The following is a 13087-nucleotide window of genomic DNA, read 5'->3' as shown; positions in this document are numbered from 1 at the left end:
CCTCGAGCTCTGTGATCAAGGTCAACATCAGTGAGAAGTCACTGAAGGTACCGACCCTTGACCTGTGGTCTTCCTTTCCAAATATATCACCACAGTCTAATCAGGAGGAAAACACCAGACAAATCCCAGTCGAGAGACATTCTCCAAAGCATGTGGCCAATACTCCTCCAACTGTCAAGATCATAAAAAACAAAGAACGTCTGAGAGAGCATCACAGCCAAGAGGAACCCAAGGAGATTTAACAACTACATGTGACGTGGTGTCCTGGATAGGATCCTGGGACAGAAAAGGACATGAGGGGAAAACTGAGGAAATCCCAATAAAGCATGGACTTAGTTAGCAGTAATATATCAAGATTGGTTTGTTACCTGTGACAAATGTATCACACTAATGTAAGAGGTTAATAACAGAAAACTGGGTATAGACTATATGGGAACCCTGTACTATCTTTGCAATAATTCTGTAAACCTAAAACTGTTCTAAAACTTTAAAAAATTACTTTCAAAACAACCTAAACAGAGGACCTGAGGCCTGTAGGACAATATGAAGTGACTTAGCATTTGTGTAACTAGCGTCCCAGAGAGGTGGTGTGGGGTCACACATGCCTACAGATCCAAGACGTGCAGGACAAACACAGAGAAAACCACACGCGGCAGCACCATAGTCAAAGCGCTAAGGGCTAAAGATAAAGAAGGTCTTAAATACATTCAGATGGAAAAAACCCCCATTACATTCAGGGGCACAACAATGAGAATCATGGCCAAGCTCTCATCACAAACAATGGAGGTTGGAAGGTGATGGAATGAACTCTTGAAAGAAAAAAGAACTATCAACTTAGAATACTATACCCAGGAAAAATATATTTAAAAATCGAGAGTGAAATAAAGACTTTTCAGATAAAAGCTTAGAGATTTGTCTCCATCACAAGTGCACTACAACACACACTAAAGAAATGTCTCCATGCAGATAGAACATGAAACCAGTTGGAAGCCCAGATTGGGGGGAAGGAATGGTGAGCACCAGAAGGGGAAAATAAAGGTAAATAGGGTGAATCAAGTGTTATCAGAGGGGCCGGCTCTGTGGCCGAGTGGTTAAGTTCATGCACTCCGCTTTAGCAGCCCAGGGTTTCGCCAGTTTAGATCCTGGGTGTGGACAGGGCACTGCTCATCAAGCCATGCTGAGGCGGCGTCCCACATGCCACAACTAGAAGGACCCACAACTAGAATATACATCTATGTACTGGGGGGCTTGGGAGAGAAGAGGAAGAAAAAGAAAGAAGAATGGCAATAGATGTTAGCTCAGGTGCCAATCTTTAAAAATAAAGCCTATTCTTTTTTTAAAAAAAAGTGTTATGGGAGACCCAAACGATGCCTCTGATTAATTGGCTTCCAGTCTAGTCAGACATCCAGAACAAACTACCAGACTGAAGAGGCAACTCCATGCCTCCTGCATGCTCACGTCCCTCTTCCGTTTCCCCCACAATCCCCAGCACGAGCTGCCATAACCTGCTGGTTGGGGGACTCCCAGGGTAAGTTCATCAGATGCTACAGCTCAAGTGTTGCCTGAGGGGCCCCCCTAGTAGCCTAGGGGTTAGATTTGGTGCATTCTGCTTCAGCGGCCTGGGTTCAGTTCCTGGGCACCACTTGTCTGTCAGTGGCCATGCTGTGGCAGTGGCTCACATAGAAAAAGAGGAAGATTGAGGACCGGCCCAGTGGTGTAGTGGTTAAGTTTTCATGCTCTGCTTCAGTTGCCCAGGGTTCACAGGTTTGGATCCTGGGCGCAGACCTACACACCACTTATCAAGCCATGCTATGACGGCATCCCACATACCAAAAAAAAAAGAGGAAGATGGGCACAGATTTTAGCTCAGGGCCAATCTTCCTCACTAAGAAAAATAAATAAATAAAAGAGGAACATCAGCAGTGGATGATAGCACAGGGTGAATCTTCCTCAGCAAAAAAAAAAAAAAGAAAGAAAGAAAGAAAAAAAAGAGTTGCCTGAGGATACAGGGGGCTTTTGAGGCAACATTTCCCAAACTGACTTAGATGCATGTTTTTCTACATTGCCCTTTGACTTACATTGCCTCCTTAAATTATCACAGGAAGCTTGTCAGTGTCACCATCTCCACTTTCCTGATGAGAAAACCGACAGGGAGGTGGGCCGACACACGCAAGGTCACGTCACCAGCAAGTGGTAGAGTGTGGACTTCCAGCCCTCATATTCTTACTCAAAATCTTTGTTCTTATGAGCAAGAGAAAAAGCAAAACAGCAAGCGCCCTCTGACACCAAGACTGAATAGGATGGAGACCACCCCTAACAATAAAGTAGGGCCAACAGGACTCACAGCAAACAGACCCCACACACGGCTGTTCTTCTCCTTCGTGCTTCCCGGAGGGAGAAGCTTTCCTTAATACCTGACTGACACGTAATCTACTCTTTGTTCTTTTATATTTGCTGGTATGACTTCTGTAAAATGTGAATTATTTTCACAGATTCTCTACATTAAAAAAAATAATTTTGACACTTCCTATGAAAGTTTTATTCTCCTGAAGGTTGGCCTTGATTTGAATAAGGCCTTGATTTAAATAATTTTTTCTTCTCTCTGTCTCTCTCCGCCTCCCATCTCTCTCTTAAGCAAAGGAGGACTATGAGGAACTTTGCTGGGTGGAAAATAACCACCTTCCTCAGAGACTGCATGACTGCAGGCTGGTTGTCATGCTGTCATGTTGGGGATGAGTTTATATGACCATGTGGTCAAGGAAACCTCAGAGAAGTTAATTTCGAGCAGTCCCTCCCAGGCTGGTAGCATCCCAAGGTGCCTGATGGAAACAAACATGCATATTCTCCAGAGGGAAACTTTCTCAGCCTGAGTAACACAAGATTCTCACAGATAAAGCCAATTTGAACATGGATTTACGTTTATGAAAAGCCAAGCTTCCACGAGTGAGAAACAGCAAACAGCACAAGTAGAGCACCAAGGATTTCATATTTTGGGATAACCTGATCCAGAATGTGTGGAAGATGGCATCATGGCCCCAAATCTCGGCTCCTCTCTGCATCCACGCCTTTGCCACATGACTTTGCAGTTGCTCTCGCTGAGGAGAAGAGGAGATTCCCCCCCTCTTCATGGCGGGTTTGCCCATGAGGCTTGCTTTGGCCGATAGAATGAGCGGAAATGAAGTATCTTTCCTCTTACCCACTTGTGTGGTGACCATCTTTTACTCCTGGGTCCTATCAAAGATGGAACAATCTCATCTCTGCTTGGAGGGGCTCTTCACTCTCTGAAACTGTTTTCCTGGTTGCCTTCTGACCACTGCTGAAAGCGAAGGCTAGAGCAGGAATTGGGGAAAAGCCTTCAAGAATCCGAGGCCCACTTCTCTAAGCACAGGGCGATCGGAGCCCATCGCTGGAGGAGTCTGAAGTCTGTGCTGCATTGAGGGTATCAACGGCAAAAACAAACCCCAATCAGCTAACTTCTGACTAGACTGATTCAATCCTTCTCACTGACAGACCGACAGAAGAACAAGTGTGCCCCTTTCTGGATGCAAATACTGTTCACTTCAGTCTCTGCTGTTGCTCTCAGGACCCTGCATTCAGTAAAAATGTATGAGACACACACACACAAAAGCAAGAAAACGTAATCCCTCACTATGAGATAGAGTAATCAATGGAACCAGACACAGAGACAGCCCAGATATTGGCACTATCAGAGAAGGACTTCAAAAGAACTGTGATTATTATGTTAAAGGATCTAATGGAAAAGGTGGATAGCATGCACGAACAGATAGCTCATTACTAGGGGGAAGGATTTCTCTGACTGTCTCGCCAGCACGTTGGATACAGCTGAAGAAGGAACCGGTGAACTTGAAGACTAATTAGGGTCAAACTCTTCAAACTGTATCACAAGAGTAAAAGAGTGAAGAAGAGCTGAACAGTCCATCCAAACATTGTGGGATAACATCAACCCATCCAACAGACACATATGTGGAGTCCCAGAAAGAGAGAGACAGATAAAGGGACAGAAGAATTTGAAGAGACAATGGCTGGGAATTTTCCAAAATTAGTGAAAGACAACAAAACCCCAAATTCCAAAGAGCACAGCATAAATAGCAAAATACTTGCGCACACACACCCCACCCCTAGACACACCACAGTCAAACTGCTGTAAGCCAAAGATAAAGAGAGAAATCCAAGGGCAACCAAAGAAGGAAGAAACAGTGGAGAGGAGCAAAGATAGTAGGTACAGCAGACTTTTCATCAGAAGCTAGGGGAGCCGGAAGGCAACGGAGCCATGGGGGAAAAAGACCCAGTCAACCCAGAAGCCTAGAGCCTGTACCCATATATATATGGGATATATATATAATGCAGAAGAAATAAAGGCATTTTCAGACAAAAGCTGGAAGAATTCATTTCCAGCACACTTGGACTACCATAAATGTTAAAGCAAGTTCTTCAGGGAAAAGCAAAATGATGCCAGATGGGAATTTGGATTTACGTAAAGAATGAAGAGCATTGGGAAGGTTTTTGTTTTGTTTTAAAATAAGGTGACAGAGCCTGGTAAGGCTCACCTAGATCTAGAATTCACGGGATTCTGGGAAGATCATGATAAACCTCGCATCTGTGTAGGCTCAGGCCACCTTCTCACACCTGATAACGACCTAGCAATTGTGATGTGGAGCACAAACGACCCTCTTTTGCAGATTTATGGATTTGTTGGCCTTCAGAGAGAACAGGATCTCAGAGATTTAGCCTAATGTCCTCTTATTAAAAGAGCGAAAGCTGTGCTGAGGCGGACCAGGCCCCCAGGCCGCACGGTCAGTATCAGCAGGCGCTGGGCGGGGTTTCAGTTTAGACGCTGTCAGAGGACTTCATCCGCGTGTCGCCTTTTGCAGGAGACGGCGAATTGTAACTACTTGCGCAACATTAAAAGCTGCTCACTTTTTAAGAACTGTTTGGAGAGAAGATCAGAAAGGATAGGGAAAGAATTTAAGATTCAGAAAAGTCATTTTGGATGGACGTACATGTAGGGTAATTAACGGTAAGTGCCCTTTGTGAACTATGAGCACCTGTACTCGAGGCGCACGTTACGGCACCCCACGATTAACTAAATATGTTTCACAAGCACGAGGTTGATATCTAAGATGGACAAAGACAGACCTGTAATAAAATAATTTGACAGAAAAAGCAAAACTCCTCAAGGCAGCTATTAATAAGGAAACCAAATAACGACAAGGAAAGGAAATGTAACCCCAGTATTCTTCGTAGCTCAGCCGCGAAAAACACTCAGTAGAAATACTGGAAATGATGAATAGGGATTTACCCAAAAGCAATGATATACCTGTATTGGTAGGATGGGGGCCTGGGTGCTTAAGGAGCTAAACCTGCCTTCCATTCAAGACATCAGTAATAATACCGACAGCAGGTCAATGACAAAATCTGATATTTTGCTACTAAAACTGATCATGAACACATGACAGACATTTCCCTAAGTGTTACTGATGTATTAAATCATTGAACCCTCAAGTAAGCCTCTAACGTACATCCTATGTTATGTTCCATTTTACAGATGAGGAAACTGAGGCACAGAGGGATGAAGGAAACCTTCCAAGGTCACACGGCCAGGGTCTGGGGGAGCTGGCATGCCCAGCCAGGCTGTCAGACCCAGGAGCCTGGGTTTAACCACAACCTTATAATCCCTCCCCATGATGTAACACTCTACAGTGCTAGAGAAAGATTCAAAGACCAGGTTTAGAACATGAGAAGACACTCCGGTCCAGGGATTGGCAATATTTTTCTGTAAAGGGCCAGACAGTAAGTATATTGGCTTTGTGAGCCACATACAGACTCTGTCTCACCTACTCAACTTAGCTCTCGTAGCATGAAAGCAGCCATGGACAATACATAAATGAGGGGCCACAGCCGTGTTCCAATAAAACTTTATTTACAAAAACAGGCAGAGGGCCAGATTTGGCCCACGGGCCATAGTTTGCTGACTGCGCTAGACAAGGGATGCGGCTGCTTCTGAGGAGCAGAATTCTAGGATGGACAGGACTGCCAGCGTGAGACTGCATTTCACACAGTAATTTTTATAAAAACATTTCATTTTCTGCAAAAGGTTTATCTATAACTTTTAAAGTAACAAATATTAAAACCAAAAATCTAGGATAACCATTAAAAGGATAGACATACAAAACTTCCAAGCTAGTTGAGGGAAACAGAGTGAGAAATAAGAGATCAATCCAAAAGAAGGCAAGAAAAGAGAAAAAAAGAGACATAAGAAGCAAAAAGAACACAACAGAAAAATCGTCCATTTCAGCCATCACAGTGAGCATCAGTAGACTGAATCCTCCAGGAAAGATGGGCTGAAACCCAGGAATACACTGTTGCAAGAGACACATCTGAAGCTAAAGATGCAAAAAGTTTCAATTCAAAAACCGACTAAGCAAATGCTGATGAGTACTTATATTCATATCAGACAAAACAATTTAAAACAAAACAGAATTTAAGGCAAAAGGCATTGTTAAGATAGAAAGGGTCACTACACAATTTTATGTAGTGGAAGATAAAGTCTAAATTTGTATTCACATAATAACGTAGCCTTCAAATGAATACTTGACATAACTACAATGAAATTGGATAGTTCTCTAGTGCAGGAGCTTTCAGTAAGTAAAAGATCAAGAAAATGAAAAAAAGCAAATATAGAGAGGATTTGATCGATCTAACGGATGTATGTATATCTGTATCTCCCCTTCATCTGACATTTAGTGATGGGTGTATCCCACAAGCACACGCGGATCACTTATAAAACTGACCACGTATTAGCCCCACAGCAAGCTCGGCAAATATCAGAGAATCAGCACGTCATAAACCATGGTTTCTGACAGGAGTGCAATTAGGTTAGAAACCAGTAAAAAAGATAACTAAAAAAATCTCCATGCATCTAGAAATTAAAAAAAAAAAGATTTCTAAACAACTTATGAATCCGTGAAAAAAATATATAGTGGAAATGGGAAAATACTTAGAAATAAATAATAACACTGCGTATGAACCCTCCATGAACTCAACCAGAACCTGATGCCAAGATCGGCTATGGGGTCCGATTTTTGGGGGTGGGGGCACAGGGGTCTTGACTGAGGAGCCCTGGCAGAGACCCCACTTTTGTTTAGGGAACCACGAGGAGGAGGCAGGCTGGGCAGGGAGGGTCCCTCCTGTCGGGTGGGCTCATGCTGCTCGGCACTACCTGGAAGAGGAAGGGCCCCCTTGCACCCCCGGCTGGGGTGAGGGGTCAGCCCTCTCCCCTGGAAGCCTGTAACCAGATGTTTTCAGCCTGGTGAGCCCCAGGGTCTGGGCTCCCCAGGGCTCTCCATGCAGCAAGTGACCCTTCCCTCTGCCCGGTGCCCAGGGAGTGGGCAGCGCTCATCTACCCTGGCAGGAGACTGGAGGGGCCAGAGACCGCAGCGGCTGGCAGGGTCCAGTCAGGCACCTGGTCAGGTGGACGCCCACTACATTCATAGGCTGTACCCACTTCTGGTTCCCAGAAACAGCCTTGCCCAGGGATGGACCATGGTCCCACTGTGGTGCAGACCGCTCCTGCCAGGGAGGGAACATTCAAAGGCTGTGACACCCTATTGTTGAGAATGCCCCGTGAGCACTTCCCCTGCAGATTTTCCTGAGTCTTGAGCCCACCCACCCTTGGGAAGGGCGCCCCGCACCTGCTGGCTTGTGTGCACCCTATGGACGTGCCCCTGAGGCTGTGCTGCAGGGGGAAGCTTGGATTGACCATGCCTGCACATGAGCCCCCACTGTGTCCCTCACCTGAGGTGGACAGTCCCCGCTCTCTCACATCAGCCTGGGTGGGGGATGGGGAAGGGGCTGCGAGTGGAGGGTGTTCCTGCCGGGCAGCCCTGGCTGTGCCTCCATCTCTCTGGGACCCCAGCCCAGCCCCTCCCACCATCTTGCAACAAGCAGAGCCTGTCTGGGAAGCCAAGGCCCCCCTGACCCGGACCTCCAGCGGGCCAGAAGAGGAGGTTCCCAGCAGGTCCCTTCCTCAGGGTGGCAGCCATGGTGGTGGCAGGTGAGCCAGGGCAGGTGGGAGGGACGCTGCGCTGTGGTCCCCGGCACTGGAGTGTGGGTTCCTGCTGCCGGCTGGCTGGCAACTGCAGTGCGCTGTGCAGCGGAGCTGCGCTTCCAGCCGGAGGGGAGGGGGCTGCGCGGCTGGGGCGGGCGACCCAGTCTGCGGCATCTCAAGCGTCCCCCAGAGGCCGGCGGGCTCAGAGCCTGCAGAACCAGCTGTGCACCAGCCTGTGCCTGGGCAGAGCCTTCTGGAAGGGGCCCCCCGCCCCCGCAGGTCAGTGCCCCTCCTCTCGGGTCTGCCGCACAGCCCTGCAGCCTCCTGTGCCCAGGGCAGATGCTGCCTGCCCCATTTGACAAGGCTGGCTTGTCCAGGGTGGGCAGCCATGCAGACCCTTTGGAGGTTGGGGGTGGGCCTGTGGGGAGGGGGTGCCCTCACTCACCTCTGCTGTTGGCGTAGAGGAGGCCCAGGGCCACCAGGGCGCCTGTCACCAGGAGCAGCAGCAGCAGCAGCCCCCCCTCCAGGAAGCTTCGGTGCATCTGCCCCCACCGGCCAGCGATCTCCACCATCCTCACTGGGCTTTCGGACTTCCCCATCACCAAGTCTCTAGACGGGGAAAGTGCACAGCTGAGCAAGCCCAAGGGCAAGGGCAGGGGCGGTGTCCACCCAGGGTGGGGACACCAGGGCAGGGGAGACGCGGTGTGGAGCTTCTGAGGCCCTGCCTGAGGCTGGCAGGGACCGATGCTGTCTGGGAGCAGGTGCCGGGTCATTTCTGGATGCTCAGCCCCTCTCTCCATCTTCCAATCTATCCCCCTGGGCCTCAGGCCCGAGTCTCAGGGCTTTCTACCCTCTCCCTGGACTAGAGTCTCTGAATGTCAAGGGTGTCTGATGGTGGGTGGTGGCCTAGCCTGCTGGCCACGGTGGCAGTCTCTTCCTGAGGTCGGCCTCTCCAAGTGGGCTCATTGGCAGGAGGTGGTCCAGGGACCGCTCTGCTCATAGCTTAGGGTGGGCACAGTGGACCCAGGAGGCTCAGCTCCCTGTGCTTGTCTAGGGGCTTCTGTAGCGGGGACCACCTCGGGCCCTTGTGCTGAGGGGGTCCTGGAATTGGGAAACCCTTTGGGAGGTGACTTGGGCCGTTGGACTCCCTGCCCACCTCTCCTACCTAGAGCCCAGGAGCCAGTGAGGGGGGAGATGAGAATGACCGGTATCCAGGCAGGCAGCGACCTCACACGCCAGGAAGGGACATGGCAGGACCAGCTCCAGCAGTCGCCTGGCTGGTGTGCAGGTCCTGTGGTCTCCCCTACCCTGTCCCTGGAGGGGACACCTTCCCAGGCAGAGGGCAGTGGTGAGGACACAAGGGCTGCTGCTGTGTGCGGGAGAGGGCGCACCGCCTGGGACCCGGCAGGGAGAACGGGTGGCTCCCAGGTCTTTGTGTGCTCCCTTGTGTGTGAGTGTGCATGCATGTCCCCTGTGTGCATGTGTGTATCCCTGTGTGTGTATGCACGTGTGTGAGTTGTGTGCATGCGCTCCTGTGTGTGCATAAGCATATGTATGCATGTACACACGTGCATGAGCGAGTGTGCACATGTGTGACTATGCATGTGCATGTGCATGCATGTGTGTGCATGGGCACCTCCTTTTCTGGTGCTCAGAGCCTGGCCCCTGGAATTTGATTGGACACCTGGGGAGCAGCTGGCTGATCCCCTGTGCTTCAGGCTTCCAGTCCTCAGACGTTACACAGCTGATGTTTGGGTCTGGTCCTGACCCCTGCCCTAGGTGGGGCTGGACGTTTGAGAGAAGTCTGAGGAGCACAGACCCAGTCCTGCCCTTGGTGGGTAAGCGTCCAGCCACTGAGAACCAATCAGGGCTGAGTTAGATGTTCTGACCTGCCAACACCCAGGAGTCCCCCTGAGTTCTGTCCTGACTCCCTGGGGGGTCTTAACTCCCTGGGCATCACCTGCCACATGACCCAACCCGAGAGAAGCCAGGCCTGCTCTGATCTCAGCACCCTCCATGGCCCTGTTACCTCTCTCCCCACCCCCTACCGTCCTCCCCACGGCACCCCCAGATCCCCATATGTCCCCTGCACTCCCCGAAAGTCTCTGCTCCAGGTCACCCCCCTCCAGGCCTCCCCTGGGCTCCATATTCAACACAGCCAGCCTTGGCTCCAGCCCTGGCCCCCGACCTCATTTCTATTTCACCACCAGACGTGTGACTTGGCATCTATGCCCTTATTTCTGTTCCCATTGTCCGCCTCCCCCGTGGGAACGTCAGGGCCCGGGCAGGGGGCTCTGTCTGCCTGGGTCCCCGGCACCTAGACTGGAGTCCACCAACCCAGAGGCATCACCCAACATCTGCCGAACGAGCGAGTGAATCAACGAGGTGGGCCAGGTCTGGCCTTTGTGGCTCGTTTCACCGGCCTCTCCCTTCTTTGATCAGAACTAATGGATTCACTCACTCATTCTGCTAATCCACTTCCTTCCTGCTCACTTCCTGGAACTCAATATGACAGAAAGGCATGTACACAGAAAAACCTTCAGAGGGCTGAGGACAAGGGAGCGGCCAGTCTGTGGCAGCCAGGTCCTCGTCTCCCTGGGCACCCCGCGGCCTCTTCAGGCTTCTCCGGCCAGGGAGACGGGGGTCCTTACGGGAGGGGGACTGTGTTGGGGGTGCTGCTCCAGAGACAGGTGAGGTGGCACATTACATGCCCCGCCGGCCCCCCGGGGAAATGGCTGGGCACTTGGAGGGTGTTCTCATGGCCCGGGAAACCTGGCCCGGCAGGCCCCTCACTCCGCTCACCTTCAGGTCACTCGGGAATGGCCGCCACCCAGGAGCAGGTCTCCGAAGGCTGGGTCAGGAGGGACCTTGTGAGCTGGGCCAGGCAGGAGTCTCCCAGGTGGGGCGTCAGGTCAGGTGGGGCCTTGGGGGGACCTCCTTTGTGATGCGGCCTGGTGCCCTGGAGGCTGGACCCTCTCCTGCTCAGAGTCAGCGAGTTCCATTGGGGTTTGGTGTGGGGGGAGGGGCCGAGAGCAGCTCCTGGGACACCAGGCCCCCTGCCCAAAGAGGCTGCTGGGAAGGAAGGCCAGACCCTTCTCCCCACCCTGCCCCTCTTGCCCGAGGGTTGGGGACCAGAGAACCCGCTGGCTGTGGGGTTTGCAAAGGCCCCACATGGGGTTCCTCTCTGCAGCCTCCAGGGAGGGTGGTGGGTCCTGGGAGTCTTGCCAGGGTATCAGGGGAGGAGGGGGTGTCTCTGCTTATCATGATAGGGTGGGGTGGGGCTGTCAGGCAGGGTCCCCACCCAGAGACGCCCACATTAGGTTATCGTGGGGCTCGGCTGCTCCTTCTGCCGCTAGGGACTTGAGGCTCAGACCCCAACCCCAGGTGGTAGGTGGCGCTGGCTAGGGGAGTGGGAGACGGGCTTCTGGGCTTGGCAGAGGCACCCCAGTGCTTTGGAGTGTGACTCAGGCACCCCCACCCCACTGGTGGGAGCAGGGGCCTGGGGCAAAGCCCAGACTTCGCTTCTTCAGGCCTGACTCCGTCACCAGCGCAGTTCCGCTTCCGTTTCAGAATCCCACGGAACCAGTAGTCCCCCAGGCCCCAGGGACTCTGTCAGAGAGTCAGGGCAGGCAGGCATAAGAGCCGGGGTCTCGTGGCAGACAGCCCCTCATGGCCATTCCCTCACTAGAAGGCCTGAGCCGAGTCCTGTTGGAAGATTCCAGTCCATGCTCAGGTGGCCTGTCAGGTGGGCCCCGCCGTGGGAGGGGCTCAGATCCTGGACACCACCCACATCTTCAGCCTCCTGGCTGTCCCCCAGAAACCCATCCAGAGTGAGGAGCTGGCAGACTGGCTGTGGGCTACTGGTCCGAGTGGAGATGCGGTCAAGGTCAGAGGAGTAAGAGCCGGAACTGTCCTTCCTGGGGAGCCGGGGGGTGGCCAGGGGCCAGCCCGGTCAACCAGAAGCTCCTTCCCAGAGCATGATGACTTCGGGGACCCACACTCTACAATGTCCAGCTAGAGTGGCCCCCGCTCTCCTCCAAGGCCACGTGGACACAGAGGCTGGCTGGTCTCTGGAGCTCAGCCCCTCTTTCCCGCCGAGGCCATCCCATCACTGGTTCCTCCCATCTGCAGCTCTGTCAGTGAAAACAGAAACTGCCAGAAAGTAAGGGGCCTGGGGTCCCAGCCGCCTCCCAGGGGCCATGATGCTGAGACTTGCAGGTTTGGGGGGAACCAAGCGAAGCTATGCTGGGTGCTTGGACACCTGCCAGCCGAGAGAAGTTGGGAAAGGGGCTCCAAAGGCCGGGGGGCTGCAGACCTCAGCCCCAGCCAGGGCTCCGGATGCACCAGACTGGTACACACAGACGCCCCTACTGCCACCCAGGATGTTCCTGCGCGGTGACTTTATTCCCTTCTCCCAGGAGAGCTCAGGGGCTCCTGGGGGCTCCTTGCCCACGCTTCCCTGTCCCTCGGGCAGCAGATGTGTGACGTGGAGGTCTGAGGCCCAGCCTCGGCTCTGGGGTCCAAGGAGGCAGCCCACCATGGGGGAGGGGTGGGTGACCCTTCCCTCGTGGGTCCTGGGACCAGGGCAGGTCTAGAGGGATTTAGCCTCCATCGCTGCTCCTCTGGAGGGCTGCTCCTGGACCCTGCAGAGCCTGCCCTTGACTGCTGGGCCCGTCCCCTCCCTGCCCCACGCTCTCAGGCTGGATGGTCTGGGGGCAGGTCTTGTCCTCTGCGCAAAGACCAGCCCCACCTAGCAGGCGTGACTCTGGGCCTCAGCATGGCAGGAACCCATCTCCCTGGGTGTGCCCAGCCCCACTCCAGGTACACACAAGGTGCCCACTTAGAGAAGACAGACAGGCTGGGAGAGGTCTCATAACATGTCCAAGGCACCTGGAAGGCTGGGCCGAGAGCTGGGGCTCTGGGATCCCCCACCAGCTGCCTCTTGACGTCAGGCCTTGGGTGTCCTGGACAGGAGGGAGTGGGGCCAGGATGGTCTGACCCCATCCCAGGTCTCCGTCA

The 13087-nt window shown here is 52.5% G+C and overlaps 1 protein-coding gene across 3 annotated transcripts in view; it reads right to left on the bottom strand.

The window, feature by feature from the left end:
• MMEL1 (membrane metalloendopeptidase like 1) overlaps positions 1-11631 on the bottom strand; it is a 36745-nt gene extending 25114 nt beyond the window's left edge. For 2 of the 3 annotated variants that reach the window (XM_070604981.1, XM_070604971.1), the window contains exons 1-2: positions 10871-11011; positions 8514-8677 (exon numbers count right to left, since the gene is read on the bottom strand). In XM_070604981.1, coding sequence (XP_070461082.1) covers positions 8514-8667 — 154 coding nt within the window. In that variant the 5' untranslated portion in view covers positions 8668-8677; positions 10871-11011. Of the gene's footprint in view, positions 1-8513; positions 8678-10870 lie in introns of all 3 variants that reach the window. The other variant, XM_070604963.1, reaches the window with a different exon arrangement.
• Between the last annotated feature and the right edge of the window lie 1456 nt (positions 11632-13087).

Source organism: Equus przewalskii, chromosome 2, assembly GCF_037783145.1.
Source record: "Equus przewalskii isolate Varuska chromosome 2, EquPr2, whole genome shotgun sequence".
NCBI lineage: Eukaryota > Metazoa > Chordata > Mammalia > Perissodactyla > Equidae > Equus > Equus przewalskii.
This window is presented reverse-complemented; position numbering and strand designations above follow the sequence as displayed.